The sequence below is a fragment of the Bombus vancouverensis genome, chromosome 13 (assembly GCF_051014615.1).
Source record: "Bombus vancouverensis nearcticus chromosome 13, iyBomVanc1_principal, whole genome shotgun sequence".
Lineage (NCBI taxonomy): Eukaryota > Metazoa > Arthropoda > Insecta > Hymenoptera > Apidae > Bombus > Bombus vancouverensis.
Genome location: NC_134923.1, coordinates 8,110,921 through 8,125,712, shown reverse-complemented (window position 1 = coordinate 8,125,712; position 14,792 = coordinate 8,110,921). Strand labels below are relative to the sequence as shown.

General features: G+C 33.8%; 6 protein-coding genes across 6 annotated transcripts; 2 read left to right on the top strand and 4 right to left on the bottom strand.

The window, feature by feature from the left end:
• Positions 1 to 376: 376 nt before the first annotated feature.
• Positions 377 to 5,816, bottom strand: LOC117162233 (uncharacterized). Its single transcript, XM_033344094.2, has 5 exons — positions 4,299 to 5,816; positions 3,801 to 3,926; positions 3,586 to 3,741; positions 2,846 to 3,322; positions 377 to 2,208 (listed from the first exon to the last, which is right to left on the bottom strand). Exons 1-5 carry the CDS (start codon positions 5,655 to 5,657, stop codon positions 1,864 to 1,866), a joined length of 2,463 nt encoding a protein of 820 aa, XP_033199985.2. The 5' UTR covers positions 5,658 to 5,816; the 3' UTR covers positions 377 to 1,863.
• Positions 5,817 to 6,035: 219 nt separating this feature from the next.
• On the bottom strand, positions 6,036 to 8,266 carry Mdh2 (malate dehydrogenase 2). The gene is made up of 5 exons (XM_033344168.2): positions 8,081 to 8,266; positions 7,478 to 7,693; positions 7,128 to 7,400; positions 6,539 to 6,868; positions 6,036 to 6,461 (listed from the first exon to the last, which is right to left on the bottom strand). Exons 1-5 carry the CDS (start codon positions 8,153 to 8,155, stop codon positions 6,333 to 6,335), a joined length of 1,023 nt encoding a protein of 340 aa, XP_033200059.1. The 5' UTR covers positions 8,156 to 8,266; the 3' UTR covers positions 6,036 to 6,332.
• Positions 8,267 to 8,626: 360 nt separating this feature from the next.
• Tfb4 (transcription factor B4) lies at positions 8,627 to 10,218 on the top strand. The gene is made up of 6 exons (XM_033341717.2): positions 8,627 to 8,868; positions 8,999 to 9,495; positions 9,568 to 9,690; positions 9,760 to 9,895; positions 9,975 to 10,011; positions 10,088 to 10,218. Exons 1-6 carry the CDS (start codon positions 8,859 to 8,861, stop codon positions 10,161 to 10,163), a joined length of 879 nt encoding a protein of 292 aa, XP_033197608.1. The 5' UTR covers positions 8,627 to 8,858; the 3' UTR covers positions 10,164 to 10,218.
• Positions 10,219 to 10,256: 38 nt separating this feature from the next.
• LOC117160750 (sideroflexin-2-like) lies at positions 10,257 to 11,600 on the bottom strand. Its single transcript, XM_033341732.2, has 6 exons — positions 11,443 to 11,600; positions 11,214 to 11,384; positions 10,923 to 11,115; positions 10,553 to 10,848; positions 10,432 to 10,479; positions 10,257 to 10,362 (listed from the first exon to the last, which is right to left on the bottom strand). The coding sequence occupies exons 1-6, from the start codon at positions 11,598 to 11,600 to the stop codon at positions 10,257 to 10,259; spliced, it is 972 nt and encodes a 323-aa protein (XP_033197623.1).
• A 207-nt stretch (positions 11,601 to 11,807) lies between these two features.
• LOC117164786 (dynein axonemal light chain 1) lies at positions 11,808 to 12,630 on the top strand. Its single transcript, XM_033348126.2, has 3 exons — positions 11,808 to 11,846; positions 12,020 to 12,168; positions 12,237 to 12,630. Exons 1-3 carry the CDS (start codon positions 11,808 to 11,810, stop codon positions 12,628 to 12,630), a joined length of 582 nt encoding a protein of 193 aa, XP_033204017.1.
• Positions 12,631 to 12,672: 42 nt separating this feature from the next.
• Zpr1 (zinc finger protein Zpr1) lies at positions 12,673 to 14,585 on the bottom strand. The gene is made up of 3 exons (XM_033341702.2): positions 14,245 to 14,585; positions 13,494 to 14,172; positions 12,673 to 13,360 (listed from the first exon to the last, which is right to left on the bottom strand). The coding sequence occupies exons 1-3, from the start codon at positions 14,368 to 14,370 to the stop codon at positions 12,825 to 12,827; spliced, it is 1,341 nt and encodes a 446-aa protein (XP_033197593.1). The 5' UTR covers positions 14,371 to 14,585; the 3' UTR covers positions 12,673 to 12,824.
• Positions 14,586 to 14,792: the final 207 nt, after the last annotated feature.

The following is a 14,792-nucleotide window of genomic DNA, read 5'->3' as shown; positions in this document are numbered from 1 at the left end:
TAGAAATTTTTTGGTGTACATCGTGCCCCTGTATTTAGGTATTAATAACACGATACAAATTGATAATCATGTTATAAAGTAACGTTACAAAGAATAACTCAAAGTAATATCAACGGCACCGTAAGTAAGTATATGCGAGTAATCTTAAGATCATAAAATTAAGGTATTGAAAGAAAAAAAAAAAAAGAATAAGAATTTAATCGACGCGAATCGTTCAAGCGATAATGTGGAGAGAAACGAACAGTTTAGAGCGTATCGTGGAATAAAAAGCAAAAAAGAAATCACCATCCCGAAAGTAATTTTGATAATCGTGTGAGAAACACGCCATGAAAGGTAATGGAACCGTAAGAAGGGAAGAATAAAGAACAGTGGAGGAGCAAAGAAAATATCGGAATCATTGGATAAGAATTGCATATAATATATATTATATATATATAGTTTACGTAAAATATACGTAATACGTGCATAACATACCACGCGTACGAGCGATAAATCTTTGAAAAAGAAAAAAAAAAAAAGAAAAAGCAAAATTTTAAGGTACAGTAAAGAAAACTTGTCAGTGGCAGTTGAATGTGGCATAAATTGAATTCCAAACGACGATAAACTGTGAGATACCTCATCCAATTACTTGCTTACACGATGGATTAAAAACAAGATGAGTAGCCAAACGCGATAACATTATTATTATCGTCGACGATGTAGCGTGTGATTCATAATGAAATTAATAAAAAAACAAAAAACGTAAATGTAGTGTTCTCGGCTAAAATAAAATAAAATCGTAGGTAGGCATTGATACCACCTGAATTTCACTGTAGGATTATTAGGGACGAATAATAGATGATCGGTGTATCGATTGAGACCGCTTTTATCCTTTATTCATTATCGTTGTGCGTGCTTAGTCAATTTTTATAAAAAAAGAAAAAACACGGAAGAGAAAGACGGTAAAAAGGAAATAACACATACCACATTACACATCTATTGTTCCATCTTTCTAGATGTAATATATTTGCTCTTATCTCTGTATTCTAAACATTAGTTGTGTATCTCTTTCTATTTCTTCTTATAATTATCTTCGGATCATTCCATCTTGTCGCTAACCCAGTTCACGAGAGCGAATAATTAGACCTGGATATCGAAATTTATCGTCATTTGGAGGAGAACTAAATCTGTCGTTTCTTTTTTCGGATTCGTATGCGTTCTCACGCTCTGTACTATTACTACTACTAACTATTATTACAATCAATGCGATTACACCGGATACGACCTTTTTCTGTAAAACCACACACACACGTGAAAGCTACAAATAAAGTAATTACAACTCTCTAATCGTTTCTTCGGATCTTTATTAATATATATTACTAAATATCAACATACGCGTCACTGTTAAAAATTATAATTAAATATATAAAATATTGTCTGTATCGCGTCATGTGTCATCGGTTCAGAGGAAGTCACCTGAAACCAGGATCTTCAATAACAATTCTAATGAACGTCACAGAATCATAATTTAATACATAAAAAAAAAATATACATATATATATATAAACGAATCCAATGCTGATAGCAATTAGAGACAGGCATTATTACAGGGTGTGGAATACAACTATCTTAATTACACGCTGTAAAATACCATCGTCTTATGTTCTACATTTTTGTGAAGTTACGATGCTATAAGAGAACACTCGGCATACATTAAATCCTCTGATATCACAAACAAACATATTCTTTATATATTAGGTGACCCAATCTGTTGTATATCGATTACTTAATCACGGAATAATTTAATTTGCTAATATTGTATACATATCTCTTGCATTGACCGCGTGAGATTCCTTTAATCCACGATTATCACCTATAACGCGCTTACACAATCATCGATCGCGAACCACTGGCTTCCACTTTCTGCGACTGATTATCTTTTCCGATAATGTTCTCGCGAAAACTCGACGAGTTCGTCAACAGACGTCGTGGTCGTTTATTAATATCCACCTGCTTCAGAATTCGACTCAACGAGTTATCTGTGCCCTTCATGATCGGAGACAAGCTGAGGCTCGGTGCTGTTCGCGTTTTAATTATTCGTCCGCTCCTCGGCGATCTTGACATCTGATCGCTCGTTCTGCGCCTGGCAGATTTTAATTTTACGCTACGTAGCATGTCCAAGGAAACCACTGGCCCCTTTGGTCCTGGTATTGTGTTTCTTCTGTTCTCCTGAAATTAAAATTTATCCTTCGTATATTCTAAGTTTTTGATAAATGTATTTTGTATCATTTTTGCATAAGCAGTTTCTTGCAATATCTGGGGGATGTATAATTGCGTGGAGATCTCTCGAGAAAATCCGCGTTTTATTTTTCAAACATGTAAAGATCACCTTGGGATTTTTAAATAACCCCTCGAGTGTCCGGTCGAATAGCAACGAGGGTCGAGGAACAATTAACTAGACTGAAAATTGTGCCGCTTTAACGAGTGGTTAGATCTACCGGAGTATTTAAAATACTTCAACGAACATCCAAGCGAACATATATTCGCTACTCTAAAATACAATTCTCTTTTATACAGTTATGGTATTTTTTGCATCATTTATATTTAATTTTTCTTTTATCCGCTACTGAGCGCAACTTTTCTCGGATATTAACCAACAATAATCCACGATCAAATACGTAAAACCCAATTCGCGAAAGATAAAGAACGGTAATTCTGTCAGGACAACTTAAGCGACTTTTCTAACTGAAAGCCGACTAATCCTCCGAACTATAGCAAGGTCTAGCTTCGAAAGGACAGAGTTCTCCACACCACTTGTTCATATACTCCAATTAACGGAGCGGCGTGTAACAATCCTCGGATTTACCTTAACGTTCTGCGGTGCTTTTTTTAGGGTCACCTTCAGCAAATCCTCGACGGTTATAGCTGGCCTATTAAACAGCGGTGTTGAGCACTTTCTCGAGGGCATCCTGACGCTTCTGCCGTTGTTCGGGGTGATCGGTGTAATCGGCTGCGCCGGCAGCTGAGCTGGCGGAAGTGCAGGAGCTGGTGGAGGCAGAAATGGCAAAGGAGGTGCTGGAGGTGGCGGGGGAGGTGGGGGAGGTGGAGGAGGTGGAGGAAAAACAGCAAACGGGGTAGATGATAGTGAAACTGATGGTATCGGTGGTGGAGGTGACGGAGATTTCTTTGGAGATTTTGTTCGCGTATTCTCCAACGCTTGCTGCAATCTTTGTAGTTCCTGTATCAAAGTTTCGTTACCACTGGCCAACTTCTTGATGATGTCTTGCATGCCGCTAACCTCTGCGGTTAAAGCACCGATGACACTTACGTTGCTTGCACGCACCTACGATAAAAAGATATGCTAATAAGGCTGATTTAATACGCGGCTGTCGTAGAATGCGGAGAATTGCAAATGAAGGATAGCTATTTATACTCTTTTCAATTTTTCGTTTTAAGGAGGAACGTATAAACGTTTCTCACCGCTATGATACTGTATACTCTATTTTGTATTCTTAAAGCCTTTTAACATTTTGCTCGATAACATTTTTTTGTATCGTGATAGATTTGAGTTATAAATAGTTGTCGTAATAATAGTGGATAATGTACCTGGGTAATTTGGTCAGACAAACGAGTAACTTTGTCCAGGAATGTGTTGATCATCTGCTCGTTCTCCGAGCGTAACTTTATCATGATTTGACTGAGCTCCTCCATTTGCCGCCTCGTTGATGTTGATGTTGTAGCGGCTTTGAAGTTTTCGTAACTCTGAAATAATTATTAACCAGATGATAGATATAGATTGCTTATTACGTAAGCACACTTGCCTCTTTCAACACAGCCGTTATTCTTTTTATCATCCAGACGCAGAACAGAACGATTTTAGCGATGGGTTTCCTGGCTGAACGAAATCTTTGAAACTTTTTGTTTCCATGGAAGCTGGCGCATGTGGGCTGCAAATGATTACATTACAATCATATTTTTTATCATTTTCATGTATAAACAATTCATAAGTATCTACCTATTGGAATTTAAGAAATTTAAAAAACAACGTAATGAATAGGTTACGAATATTTATGCAAATTCATATTTTTATGAACATAAGTTGAAAATAAAAATAAAAAACTTCGTCAGAGATTTGTTTCAACTGCTAAATGCCTACTATATCTAAGCTGTAAATATGCAAAAATATTTACAGCTTAGATATAGTATTGCATAGTTTGCATATTTTGCATATTTGCATATTTTGCATATATACAGTATCGTGAATTTTTAAATTTTCCATAAATCATAAAAATTCGTAATTCAGTGATAAAAAAAATTACATCTTTGAGACATTTGTTGCATCCATTAGAATTAGGCACAGCCGGAAGATCCAAAATTAAAGTGGTGGGAGATTCAGAGCTGTCAGCGCTCCAAGGCGTCTTCGTTATTGTCGATTTAGGACAAAGATGTTTCTGAACATTTTTTTTCTCCATTGGTAATAAATTAGTAACCGTGTTAGTAGCAACAGGTTTTTCTAACCTCTCCATATCTTCTTCATCGTCAAATTTCAGCGTGGTTCGACATCTTTTGGCAGGTGGTGGAAAGCCACTGAACGGAGTATACGAATGAGCTCTAACTCTCGTATTACTCTCTACTTTCCTATAATCTCGTATGTCATCGACTTTATTATCGATCTTGTCAGTTTCATCTACAAAAGGATGCTTATTCGTTCGTTCGTTTGAATTTTCTTCCGAAGATGGTGTATTATAAGAAAATGGGCTCATCTGCAGTAATCTTGTTTCGTCACATTTCTTATATTTTGGTAAAAGATTCCCAAAAAATTCTTGATTCGCCGTTCGAACCTTCAAACTATTCAAGTGCCGTAAATTGGAAAGAATTCGTCTACACTCGCTCCAATTACTAATAAATTTATTTCCAGCCGAATTCTGCGAGTTCTTCTCATTTACTATTTCATATCTCGTATCTCGATCCCGTCCGTCCCATTTTTCTTCATATCGACCCACAGACTCGCAAGCAGAGATTGTAGTTTGAAATTCATCAAAAAAATTGTGGTATCCATTTTGAGGTTCTGATTCTGAATTAAAGTTAGCAAATTGCGGTATTAGTTCTGATGTATAGTCGCAAGGAAAATTGTAAGCCGATTTCGAGGAACAAAGTTGGTTATTGCAACTATAAACGTCGAGCCTAGTCCTTGAAAAAGATTTTTCCTCCTGCAGAGACTGGCAGTCATTCATTTCTAATTTTATTTCATCGTTCATTGACAAAGTTTTGTCCAATGGAAAGCATTTTTCTGTAGACTTGTCGATATTCTGCTTAAATAAATTTTTTACCTGTTTTATTTCGATCAGTTCTGGTCCCTTTTGTTCAACTTTTTTTTCTTTCTCATTTTTGTCTAATTTATTTAGATCTAATTCTATTTGACGAAATGTGGGCACGATTTCTAGACTTAAATCGTCATAGCATGACAAATCAGGTTGATCGGGTTCGAAGAGCACAGATTCTGGGGATCTCTGATGCAAAAGTCGTTCAGTGGACCTCGACCTTTTCTTGAATGGAGTACATTTGTGTTGCACGCAATCGACCTCGTCAGAGGTATCTGATTTTTGTAATAAACTTTCCTGGGATTGATGAAGATATTGCTTACGTCGAGATTGTTTGTAAGCTTTCCTCTTTGTCATTGTGATTTCCTCTTAAACTGCTGTTTGATGTTTATGCGAGTCCAAGGGCTCATGAATGATTAGTCAAGAAGGTATCAACATTTTGAAAGTAAGTTCACGCAGACTTTTTTGAGAAGTTGATTTGCACGATATGGATCACGAATTTTTAAACTGCTTTCGTTGATCTACCGAACGAGTATGAAACTGTTCTATTTATTTGATACACTAATGACATTGTACTAAAGGTTATCTATTTATATTTGTTTTGATTCTAATAGAAGAAATAGTATAATAGGTAATTTTCCTGACCATATAATTCCCTAAATTTGTATCGTTTATGTGCTATTGTTTTCTATAAAGTTAATAGAATGATAAAATATAAAGAAGATCGATGAGGACTGTTTTTCACTTAAAAGAAGATTTATTTTGTAATTAACAAAGTTTATCTTTAATTACAATTGTATACGTTTATGTTAAAATTAGAACACTTCGTGTTTTAAAATTCCACTTCGTTTAAAACGAGGTATATGTCTACTTATTGGCAAAGGATCCACCTTTCCTTTTTATTAAAATTCCTTTTTCGCGTACAACGCGAATCTGCTTTATAATCATTACTGAATACAGTCGAGTCTCATTCGACAAATTTATCACTCGCTATTTAGTTCATTAACAATTATATGAGCAAAATAACGATATTCATTTCTTGTTCGCGAAATCCTCTCCCTTTTTAATGTTTTTCTTAAGCTCTGGGATCGCTGCATCCAGCAGTTTCTTCTCAAATTCGCTAAGTTTGCCGATACCAAGATTCTTTTCGAGTCCGTTTTTCTGAAATTTAATAGAAATATTATTACTTAAATACACTTAAATATTAAAATACATTATTGTTTAATAATTATACTTACACCCAAGAGACACGGTGTTGAGAAGTACTTGGTGTCGCAGACGTCTGATTTAACGTAAGTGCATTCTACGATACCCTGTTCTCCGTTAAGCGCTCTGAGTACAGAGAGACCAAATCGAGCACCAGCATATGCCATTGAAAGCGTCGCAGAACCTGTGCCAGCCTTGGCTTTAACGACCTCTGTACCAGCCTCCTGAATTCTGGTAGTGAGAGCCTTCAGTTTATCTTCTGGGAAAGAAACTGAGGGATTGGTTTGTGAAATCAATGGAATAATAGTGACACCACTGTGACCACCGATAACTGGCACATTTACTTTTTGTGGGTCAAGGCCCTGAAAATAATATAATTGACATTATATATACTTTGTAGATGTTTAGCATTTCATTCATACTTCTGTAAACGCAGTAACAAAAATGGAACCAAAATAGAGATATATTTCACTCATTAAACAGTGTAACTGTATTTTGGCTATTTTACATACTTTTGCATATTATGTGCATTCTATGAATGTTTAAATTTCTCATAAATGCATAAAAATTCCAAGTTTACACATTATGTAAGATTCATTTACTATTATATTTCTTACGAACCTTGGCTTCTGCGATAAAGGTGTTTGCTCTAACAATATCAAGAGTAGTTACACCAAATACTCTATTGGGGTCATAAACACCAGCTTTTTTCAAGACTTCACTGGCGATAGGCACAGTGCTATTGACTGGATTTGAAATAATGGCAATGATAGCTTTTGGGGATGCTTCTGCTATAGCCTTAGTAAGATCTCTCACTATCGAAGCATTTGTGTCAAAGAGGTCATCTCTGGTCATTCCAGGTTTACGTGGAACACCAGCAGGAATAATGACCAGCTACAAAGACATTACACAATGAACAAAAATTTTGAATGCCTTGTAAATATTTCGAATGCATTGGATAAAATAAACACCTGTGCTCCTTTAACACAATCTTTCAGTTCATCTGGACCAGTGTATCCTTTTACTTTGGATGGAGTATTTATGTGCGATAAATCAGCGGCGACACCTGGCGTATGCACGATATCATACAACGATAATTCGTTTATAAGGCATGATTCTTTGAGAAGTAACGATAGCGGCTGTCCAATTCCTCCGCTTGCTCCCAAAACCGCGACCTTGGCGTTGCACTGTAACGAAATATCCCGAAAAAGATTAGAGAGAAACAGAGATATAAGGCATATACGCATGCGTAATCGTGAAATTAATTTACGATAGTTTACTTTCTAAAAAATACCATAACTGGAATTTTACACAAAAGATTTCCAGAGAAATTTATATATTATATACATATTGAATACATATTTTAAGAATCAAATGACATTCAATCGTTTCAATGATGTTCACAGTTGCATAACTAACGTACTTCACGTGTATTTTAAGTGATATGATCGATAAGCATTGTTGTAATTCTGAGTTTGATAAAGAATTAAGCACATGATAGAGGTACAAAGTAGAGTAAACTACTTGGCCAATATGATGCTTAATAGAGCTTTCGATTGCTATATAAGACTTACTCTGGCGCTGGTGGATAATCGCTTTGCTCCTTGTTGAGCAACGCTTAACACAGGCTTCAGGTATCGTGGCAGCATGTTCTCTGTGACTTCCTGATCACAAATGCGGCTGATTTCAAATTTCAGACAAAACTCGATAACCTTTCAAAGACACTCCTCCGATGACCTCAATAGCCTCAATGCCATTTCACACTTGTTTCACTTCGTCCAATCGTCAATCTGTTATCTTCAAATATGTATATGAGCATGCGTAGTTTCGTGTGAACAATTTGCGCAAGTCGGGAACATTTGCGCGCCAATTCTTCAAGAAATCATTATGTAAATTGCAATTTACTATAGTTTTAACAATTGTATCACCTTACCTTTCAAAAATAAAATATTATTATTTCAAAAATAAAATTAGTAACTTTTTGTTTTGTTATATTTGTTAAAATATGATATTTATTTTATTATTTTTAAGTAGTTTCTAAAACTGCATTTTCAATTTATTATTAAAGATAAAAGAAAAATTAATTAATTTGGAGTAGAATGTTTTATCTGTATTTTGATTATATTTGAAAAATTAAACATATTTGAATCTTCCAGAATATTTCTGTGGTAACGCTAGTTAGTAGCTGGGTTCTTACGAACTTGACAATACGTATAGGAAGGGTTGAACGTTTATTTTCTGAAATTTAAGCTATTAAAATTTAATATTAGAAGAGAAAGGTGATAAATTTGTAGAAATATGTTTTTAACAAGTTAAATTTATGTTTACATCAAACAATTGCGTTAATTCAAGATGTCAAATGGTACGTAGAGGTTATCTAACCTATGAAAAAGCTGTAATATATGTTTTCCTTCACAAAAGTTATTTTATTGAAATGTACAAATTATTTTTATAATTTTGTTATGTAAACACAATTGTCCTATTTATTTTAGAAATAGAAACAAGTTTATTAATAGTTGTATTAGACGTAAACCCTGTGCAAAGAATTATAAAACAGGAAACAAGGATATTGACGCAATGCTTAGACTCTACTGTTGTTTTTGCGAATGCTCATTTAATGCAATCATCTAATAATCAACTTGCCGTGATAGCATGTCATAGTCATGGAGCAAAATTCTTATATCCTTGTGAAAAACCACTAGAAATTAGACAAATTGACGGACAATATGAAAAGTTTACCATGATTGAACGTACCATACGGCAACAATTGCAACAAGTTATCAATGAAATTTCCATGGATAAACCATTAAATGGAGAAAGTCTTATATCCGGAGCATTGACTATGGCATTGTGTTATGTTGCAAGGTTAGAAAGGGAGAAAGTTGCTAGTGAAAAAATATATTCCAGAATTCTTGTGATCACAGCTAGTAATGATTCAGCAACGCAATATATGAATTACATGAACATATTCTTCACTGCCCAAAAAATGGTATGTCATACTTTTGTATTTTAATATCCATATGACTCTAACTTGAACTTAATATCTTTGTTGAATAAATAGGGAATAATATTGGATGTATGCAGCTTAGATCAAGAATTGACTTTACTTCAACAAGGCTGTGATATTACTGGTGGGAATTATCTAAAAGTGCCCCAACTTAATGGATTATTACAGTATTTATTGGTAAGAAGAAAACAAAATAATTTAGTTATTTGTTGGTAAATACTTTATTTGTCTATAATCATATTTCAGTGGATATTTTTACCAGACCCAAACGTTAGATCAAAGTTAGTACTTCCACCACCTGTGAAAGTAGATTATAGAGCAGCATGCTTTTGTCACCAAGAACTAATTGATATTGGCTATGTATGCTCCATATGTTTATCAAGTAAGACAAACGTAAAAATAAAATATATTTTAATATAAGTCTATGCAAAAAATAATAAATAAAACAAATATTTTTCCAGTATTTTGTAAATTTAGTCCAATATGCACAACGTGTCAGTAAGTATTCTAATAATGTTTCAATTTATCATAACAGTCTTAATTTGTGTGTTTCATTTCTTTCTCTTTCTTACAGCACAGTGTTCAAAATACCAGGACCTATACCCATGAAAATGAAAAAAAAGAAAAAGAATGTAGATATAGTACATTAATTGTATTTTTTACTAAAATATATTTATTTTTTCATTATAAAAACATTACACGTTATTTACTAACAAAATCAAAAAAAGGTGCGAATGGACATGTTATATACCTTTATTATAATACACTTTGTCTATATGTTCTTTCGCATGTTCCTTAAACTCTTCATATTCGGATGGATACAACTTCATCAATATCGGACTCATAGAGCTTAACAATTAAAATGCATTATCGCATGTTTTCGCATGTGAACAAGAAATAAGATATAAAATTTCTTACTTTCGTTCGGGGAAAATCGCAAGGGCGGATGGAATTGCAAATATGCAGCTATAAAAATAAATTACATCTAATAAGAAACGATTAGAGTGAAAGACCAATGAAATTAAAGTTGAGAAATTACCCTATAGCACATAAACCAGTTTGAATTGGAATTAAGATCCATGGTCGATGCTGAGAAAAACAATAGGGCATAAGTTTTTGAGTGATGATTGGAATGAGAAGAAAGCATGGTATGGACATAGCTATTCTTGAGACTAAACATTCACAAATACTTTTTACAGCTGCTACTTTTGATTTCATGAAAGGTTCTGTTTTGTCTTTCATGTATATTGGAATTCCTGTTGTGATCTCTTTGTAACGTATGACTGGCAAATTTATTATGTGACCAGTAGTCACTGCACAAAATGGTAAACACCTCTGATGACAGAAAAGTATAAGAGGAAGTATAATGTAAGACACTAAACAGTATAAAGAAGCAACAAGCAACTAACAGTAAAAGTATATGATTTTTGAGCCAATATTCTTTTGCAACAAATAGTCATGATAGAGCCTGTTGCAACTGCACATAAATAAGCTTTTTTTACACTTTTATCATCGCCATTTAGCTTACTTTTGTATACGTCATTTACAATAGCATTATGTATTTGATGTACTGCTTGAATTATTATTATAGCAAGGGTACTTCTAGTAATAGGATATAATAATTACTGGGAGGATTTATTAAATCTTTTGTTTAAAAAAAGTATTCTGTTTTTGTAAGATAAAAGTTCTTATAAACTTACTTTTGACACGCTAACATAGACGCCGTAAGTACAACCGAAGTAGGCATTTGAAAGGACAATCTAGTAACAACGGGTACTAATTCACCAGTTTGTGGATGAAATGCACCGTCTCTGAGTTGTTTTGCACGAATAACATCGGACATTCGTGTTCCAGGAGGTATATTGCCTCTTCTGACAAAAGTTAATCATTTGAAATTTTAAAGTGACTGAGCAATTAAAATTTACCTACTTGTAATCATCACAGAATTGTTTAGCTTCTCTTAATTTCTGATCGTTCACAAAAATCATACGGCAATCAGTAATGAAAGCGAAATGTTTCAGTCTACCAATATACGTAGACTGATCCCATAATGGTTTATCAATATCGATTCTTTCGCTGACGTTCATCGTCTTATTACAAATTTGAGTATACCTTTCAGTTGATATTGTACGGCATTATTAACGATGATAAATTTATATTTGTCAATTGCTCATTAACAATTTCTGTTTACGTTTCATACTTTTATTTTGTACTAGAATTTTTATTAATTTTGAGTTCCAAAAATATAATAATAGGAAAGAATGATGTAATACTGTAAAGAGAAAATTAATACTATGAAATTAATGAATTGCCATTTTTGTGCAGCGAGTGAAGTTAACCAGAAGTAATTACGTTTATACATTGTTAATACTTTAACAACATAACATTTATGAAAGTTCCCTCTGGTTAATATAATAGGAATGGATCTATAAATCATGGTACTCGCTTTTTTACGATATTGCATTCTTTATTTTTTCTAAAAATCTATAGTGTACGTTTTACATAGGCTAAAGCAACAACATGTAAAGACGCTATTCAACGGTGGGAAGAAAAAACTGGTTTGATCGCCAGCGAACAGAAAGAAATAATTTTGTCTTTTCAATGGCCTCCGATTGAAAGAATGGATAATAATTTAGCGGCACTTACCGCCGTCGAGTTAGTTACATTTTTTCACAATGGTTTTCACAAAAATATTGAAGTCAACAACTTTTACTGTTTTCTAGGAAATTATCTCTCTCAACGAATATGATAGAGAAAATTACTGGTATCAATTCTTTAAAGAATTTAAAAATTCTATCTCTGAGCCGTAACAATCTTAAGACGTTCTCCGGATTGGAAGCAGTTGGAGAACATTTAGAAGAATTATGGATTTCATATAATCAGATCGAAAAAATTAAAGGTGTTAACGTATTAAAAGCGCTGAAAGTACTTTACATGTCAAATAATTTGGTAAAAGACTGGGCGGAGTTTAATCGTCTACAAGAAATACCGAATCTCGAAGATTTATTGTTTATTAATAATCCTATTTGTGAAAATATGGACACGGAATCTTGGCGTAGTCAGGCAACCAGAAGACTTCCAAAACTAAAGAAACTTGATGCTATACCGGTTGTATAATTATCTCTTAATCATTACACGGAATGAAGATAGAAATTTGAGTCTCGATAAAAAATTTTGCAATAAAATTGCAAAATGTATATTTACACAATATAGTGTACATTTATAATACATTTTCTTTTCACGTTCAAATATAATACATTATATTGACATTATCGGCATTGCCTTATTTCGTGAATCTTTGCGATGAACAATTAATAGTCTTCGACTTTCATATCGTTCAACCCCAGTTCTTCGTTCTGATCGAAACTTCTTTCATATTTAATGATTTTTAAACCGCTATCTAAACCTTCATCTGACAGGCTCTGAATGTAGCTATTGCCTGCTGGATCATCTAATACAAGCGTGATCTTTTGTTTCCCTTCCAAAACCTCATTTAAGTGAGATATGAAGGCTTCCATCCGTTTAACAGTTTCTGGATCGCTACTATCACCGCTGAAAGCTGTCGATGATGATAATTGCTCTTTTATCGCTACTAAAATGCCTTCTACTGTAGTGAAACGTCCACCTAAGGCAGCGGGACCGATTTCCACCTCCAGTTCGGGAATTTCCATATGGCAAGTTTCAGATTTCAACAAGTCACGGCTAAAGTCCTCTCTTCCTATAACTGTGACTTCTATTTTCACTCCCGTGGGTTCGATACCTCCTCCGCTCTTGACTTCGTTCGTTCTGTGTCCACAAGACTCGCAAACCGTTGCCATAATTACAACTTCCTTAAAATGTGGAATTTCTATACATTGAGTTAAAGATAAAGTCTTTTTTTCTGAAAATGAAACTATACATGACAAAACAAAAGCAAGTACTAGTAATTGTAAACTAATTTAGAAAGTATGTTGTAATGTTAAGTAGTATGAAAAGGATACTGGTTAATTTCATGTTTGTTTCGCATGGAAAATTACACTCTGGACAATTTGTTCTGAAAGAAAGTACTTCTCCTTCAATTTGTTCCAAAGGATATTCTCCTTCTTGTATAGGTTTTAACAAAGTATCATCTGTATCATTTTCCGAGTAGATTCCTAAAATATGATCTTGCTCCGTTGTTCTTTTAAACTGCACTGTAGTACATCCTTCATCTTTTAACATGGCTTTTGGATTCTCTACATGACATTCGCCTGATATATCTTCAAATATTATAGTAAAGGGCTTCTCTAAAGATTTAAGCTTCCTTATCTTCTCAAGAAAGTGGTCAATTTGGGACGCAGCATCTGGACATTTTTGTCTCCTTGCAGACTGATCTTGCTCCAATCCCACAATAGTTCTTTCTATTATTCCCTCAATTGTCGTAATCTCTCCTTTTTGTGACCTAGATGGAATCTCAAAGTCCAAGGATGGAATTTTTACACTAGTGTAGTCTGATTTAACTATTTGACGATTCAGATCCCTAGGAGTTTTAACTTGCAGCGTTATCCTAATTCCCTTGTCTGCAATTTTTCCACTATTTTGTATCTCATTATTTTGGAAGCCACAGTGTTCGCAATCAAAGGACATCACCACAATATCTTTGTAATGCGGAATCTTTGTCAAGAGTAATCTAGTAACACCCTGTATTTACAAAATAGTATATTGGTTAGATGAGTCACAGGTATTTTGTTTTTAATTGTAAATTTACCATACATTTTTTTCGCAATTCATACAGAGACTCTCTATCTCTGTTGTTTCTGGCTCCGGATCTTCAGCCGACAAATCACGAAATATTGGTTTTGCTTTTGCTTCAGTACTTTGTTTTTGATCTACTTCCATATTTTGGTTATATAGAATGTATATACTAGATTTATGTAAAAAATCTGTTTTAAGTAAAATTGAGTTAGATTATCGATATATGCTGATCAATGCTTTTACGCTTTCTTATTGTACGTTTGCCTGCTAAATACAATTTTGTAAGCTCAAATTACTATTTCTTAAACACTTAGAAAACATAGTGATCAAAATAAATTAACACGTGTAAAATATTTAGTTTAATCTAGGGTCCCCTATATGAAGGAGTGTAGCCAATTGAAAGTCATGAAATCACTAAGATGTTTAAATATAATAGAAGTACGTAATTTAAAAATTATTTTACTTATTATTTTTATAATTACGATAATTATACGAAGAATCCAAAATATTGAAAATTATACAGAAATTATTATCTATTGCTTGTATAAAGTACTACAAAATTTGTA

Bases quoted from the DNA above. Each gene is read 5' to 3' on its own strand.
- LOC117164786 (XM_033348126.2), top strand. From the start codon at position 11,808: ATGAAATTAATGAATTGCCATTTTTGTGCAGCGAGTGAA. The intron at 11,847-12,019 runs GTTAACCAGAAG...CGTTTTACATAG, and splicing joins ATTTTTGTGCAGCGAGTGAA to GCTAAAGCAACAACATGTAA. The intron at 12,169-12,236 runs GTTAGTTACATT...ACTGTTTTCTAG, and splicing joins GCGGCACTTACCGCCGTCGA to GAAATTATCTCTCTCAACGA.
- Mdh2 (XM_033344168.2), bottom strand. From the start codon at position 8,155: ATGCTGCCACGATACCTGAAGCCTGTGTTAAGCGTTGCTCAACAAGGA. The intron at 7,694-8,080 runs GTAAGTCTTATA...ATTTCGTTACAG, and splicing joins GATTATCCACCAGCGCCAGA to TGCAACGCCAAGGTCGCGGT. The intron at 6,462-6,538 runs GTAAGTATAATT...ATTAAATTTCAG, and splicing joins CAACACCGTGTCTCTTGGGT to AAAAACGGACTCGAAAAGAA.
- Tfb4 (XM_033341717.2), top strand. The intron at 9,496-9,567 runs GTATGTCATACT...TTGAATAAATAG, and splicing joins TCTTCACTGCCCAAAAAATG to GGAATAATATTGGATGTATG. The intron at 10,012-10,087 runs GTAAGTATTCTA...TCTTTCTTACAG, and splicing joins CCAATATGCACAACGTGTCA to CACAGTGTTCAAAATACCAG.
- Zpr1 (XM_033341702.2), bottom strand. From the start codon at position 14,370: ATGGAAGTAGATCAAAAACAAAGTACTGAAGCAAAAGCAAAACCAATA. The intron at 14,173-14,244 runs GTATGGTAAATT...TTGTAAATACAG, and splicing joins GTATGAATTGCGAAAAAAAT to GGTGTTACTAGATTACTCTT. The intron at 13,361-13,493 runs GTATCCTTTTCA...CTCAATGTATAG, and splicing joins AACAAACATGAAATTAACCA to AAATTCCACATTTTAAGGAA.
- LOC117160750 (XM_033341732.2), bottom strand. From the start codon at position 11,600: ATGAACGTCAGCGAAAGAATCGATATTGATAAACCATTATGGGATCAG. The intron at 11,385-11,442 runs GTAGGTAAATTT...AACTTTTGTCAG, and splicing joins CAATTCTGTGATGATTACAA to AAGAGGCAATATACCTCCTG. The intron at 10,480-10,552 runs GTAATTTCTCAA...TTATTTTTATAG, and splicing joins ACTGGTTTATGTGCTATAGG to CTGCATATTTGCAATTCCAT.
- LOC117162233 (XM_033344094.2), bottom strand. From the start codon at position 5,657: ATGACAAAGAGGAAAGCTTACAAACAATCTCGACGTAAGCAATATCTT. The intron at 3,927-4,298 runs GTAATTTTTTTT...AATCATTTGCAG, and splicing joins GCAACAAATGTCTCAAAGAT to CCCACATGCGCCAGCTTCCA. The intron at 3,323-3,585 runs GTACATTATCCA...TTTTTATCGTAG, and splicing joins TGTCTGACCAAATTACCCAG to GTGCGTGCAAGCAACGTAAG.